The 2545-nt window shown below is 36.1% G+C and overlaps 1 protein-coding gene across 1 annotated transcript; it reads right to left on the bottom strand.

Moving 5' to 3' along the window:
* Positions 1-1603: 1603 nt before the first annotated feature.
* Positions 1604-2239, bottom strand: LOC145661104 (zinc finger MYM-type protein 1-like). Its single transcript, XM_081726549.1, has one exon. It carries the CDS (start codon positions 2237-2239, stop codon positions 1604-1606), a length of 636 nt encoding a protein of 211 aa, XP_081582675.1.
* Between the last annotated feature and the right edge of the window lie 306 nt (positions 2240-2545).

Below are 2545 nucleotides of genomic sequence, written 5' to 3'. Positions count from 1 at the left end.
CTGCTGGTGTCAAGTTGTCCTTAGAAGACTTCATCCATTGGGTCAATTCTTCTCTCATGGTAGCTTTGAAGGGTTAGTTAATGCTGATATCAAGTCCATATAGAAAAGACAACGCGTATTAACTCCGCATGCAAGCACGTAGCCAGATTTTTTTTGGGGGAGGGGGACAACCAAGTTAATATATATATATATATATATATATATATATATATATATATATATATATATATATATATATATATATATATATATAAGAATGAATTCATGAATTAACTGTACAAGAGCTTTATTCTGCATTAAAAACAGTGTATTTTCTACATATAAACCATACATTTACCAATTAGAATCTAATATGTATGAGACATTGTATTTGCTTCAAGAATATAATACTGTAAAATTGTAAAGAAAAAAAGTATTAAAATGCACTTGAAGTCTTAGGTAACCCCCTGATATTTAGTGTTACTCAAAAATTACAATAGTAGTAGAGTTAAAGAAGTATTTTTCTCTCTCCACTGCTAACCATCACATCAATCACCTTTTCAACATCAGGCGATAACTGAGAATTGAATGTATAACAGTGCAAGTTCTGAAAGCCGTTCACCACCCATCTTGTTTCGGAGATATGATTTGATTATTATCAATTAAAAAAAGGATCTTTCTACTGATGCTGTTGAAACGGGCAAGCAAGCGAAAATTCGGAGTAGCTTGCTGATTGACGGAAAGAAGGCACATGCATCCAATACATCCTTATATCGAGAGGTTTGTTTTGTTGTGCTCGCCAGTTTTCACACCAAAGGCTGTACTCTGCTTTGATCACAGGTACAGAAACAAAAGTTACCCAATAGAATTCAATATTTGAAAGGTTTTGCAGTTTTCTTTCATTAGCATTTTTTGGAAGCAGAATCTCTAGAGAAGATAACATATCTTTGTTATCAGAAAAATCTTTCTTTGAGTCCAGAGATTAAATCATCCAAACATGATAAAAATATTGATCTTCTAAAATACTCTTCTGGAGAACAGCTTGGTGGATTTGACCTTCCCATTTGTTCGCCAATCACCCGAAAGGCCTGGATTTCACTTCCGAATATTTCCTTTGCTAATTTGGAACAAGATTTGAAAATATCACTGAACTGTGAGTCAGCTTTTTCTCGCACTTTTTCCAGCTTCTTTGTTACTTGTTCAGCTTATTGAACAGCAGATGCCAAAGCACGGTTCGGATTTTGAAGATAGGCCGACAATGATAGAGTGGCTCACGTTTTCATTGACACCAAAGAATATCCTTTCTCTATGGCAGCCAAAAGTGTCGACGCAGTTTGTGCCACAGTTCGGTGGGTCATAGATAAATCTCTCAAGGTCACAACTATTGATTCAAACAACCCACAGAATACATTCAATGAGTCGTGACATTGTATGAATCTCGCCTCACACATACTGACGAGTCGTTTTTTCTTGCTTTCCGGTGTAAGTTTTTCTATACAGTATTTACTTTCAGTTTTTCCTTCGCTGAAGCATTGTTGCTAAAGAGATTGCACACTTCCTTCACAACACCGATGGCGTTTCTCAAGTCAGAGACTGATAAAGAATGAGAAAGTACCAAATTCAGTCAGAGAGAAGCACAGTAGACGTACTGCGCTTTTATTCTAGCTTGCACACCATTAATTTTCCCTCCCATATTGGCTGCTCCATCATATCCCTGTCCAACAAGATAATCCATATTTAATCCCAGATATTTGCACTTATTCAAAATTGTCTCACTGATGACTTCGGCACTCAAATCATATAGTTCAAAAAAAACTCTCAATGTGCTTTCATAAGTGTAACGGACATACAACAAAAATTGTTCTTTTCCACTCACGCCCAATGTTTCATCTCCTAAAATGGCGAAATATTTGTTGTAATTTACTCGATTCACTATTTCTTGTTGTATGAGCTTTCCACAAACTTCTATTATCTCATTTTGAATTTCAGGACTTAAGTAAGTTGCATTATTGGGACTGTTTATTACATGTTTTCGCAAAGTTTCATCATAAGGTGCTCTAAATCGCAACAATGTCCGAAATTTCCCATCCTTATGAAGCGATTTTTCTAGACATAAGGGACCACTGTCTTTGTCACCTCGTAAAGGCAACGCTTGTTCTCCACAGAAAATGACAGTTTCCACTAAAGCTCTCAAAGCCGCTCTGTTTTGTTCTTTTTCCTTTCTGCTTTGTTCACTAAGTTTCGTAGCAACATCCTCCATTTTTGATGTCATGATCTATAGAAAATTTTCTGCTGCCAATGTTGAAAACTGATGGAATTTAGGCGTAAAATGTTCTCGAAATCTTTCAATTGCGTCTTTCCAATTGTTGAAAGGTTTTGATACCAAACTTCCAACTTTCTGATGCAGGTCTTTTCCTACATATTCTGACGAGAATATAACACAGTATTTACAGTAGGCTCCACATTTCACAGGAGAAAGTACTAGCCATTCCCATTTTGTCATCCAGTCTCTCTGGAAACGCAATTTCCTTTCTCCATAACAGCGAGTTGGGAAAATGAAAGATGT

This window comes from Thermobia domestica, chromosome 9 (genome assembly GCF_964235325.1).
Source record: "Thermobia domestica chromosome 9, izTheDome1.hap1.1, whole genome shotgun sequence".
In the NCBI taxonomy this organism is placed as follows: Eukaryota; Metazoa; Arthropoda; class Insecta; order Zygentoma; family Lepismatidae; genus Thermobia; species Thermobia domestica.
The sequence above is the reverse complement of the archived record's forward strand: the minus strand, read 5'-3'. Positions and strand labels throughout refer to the sequence as shown.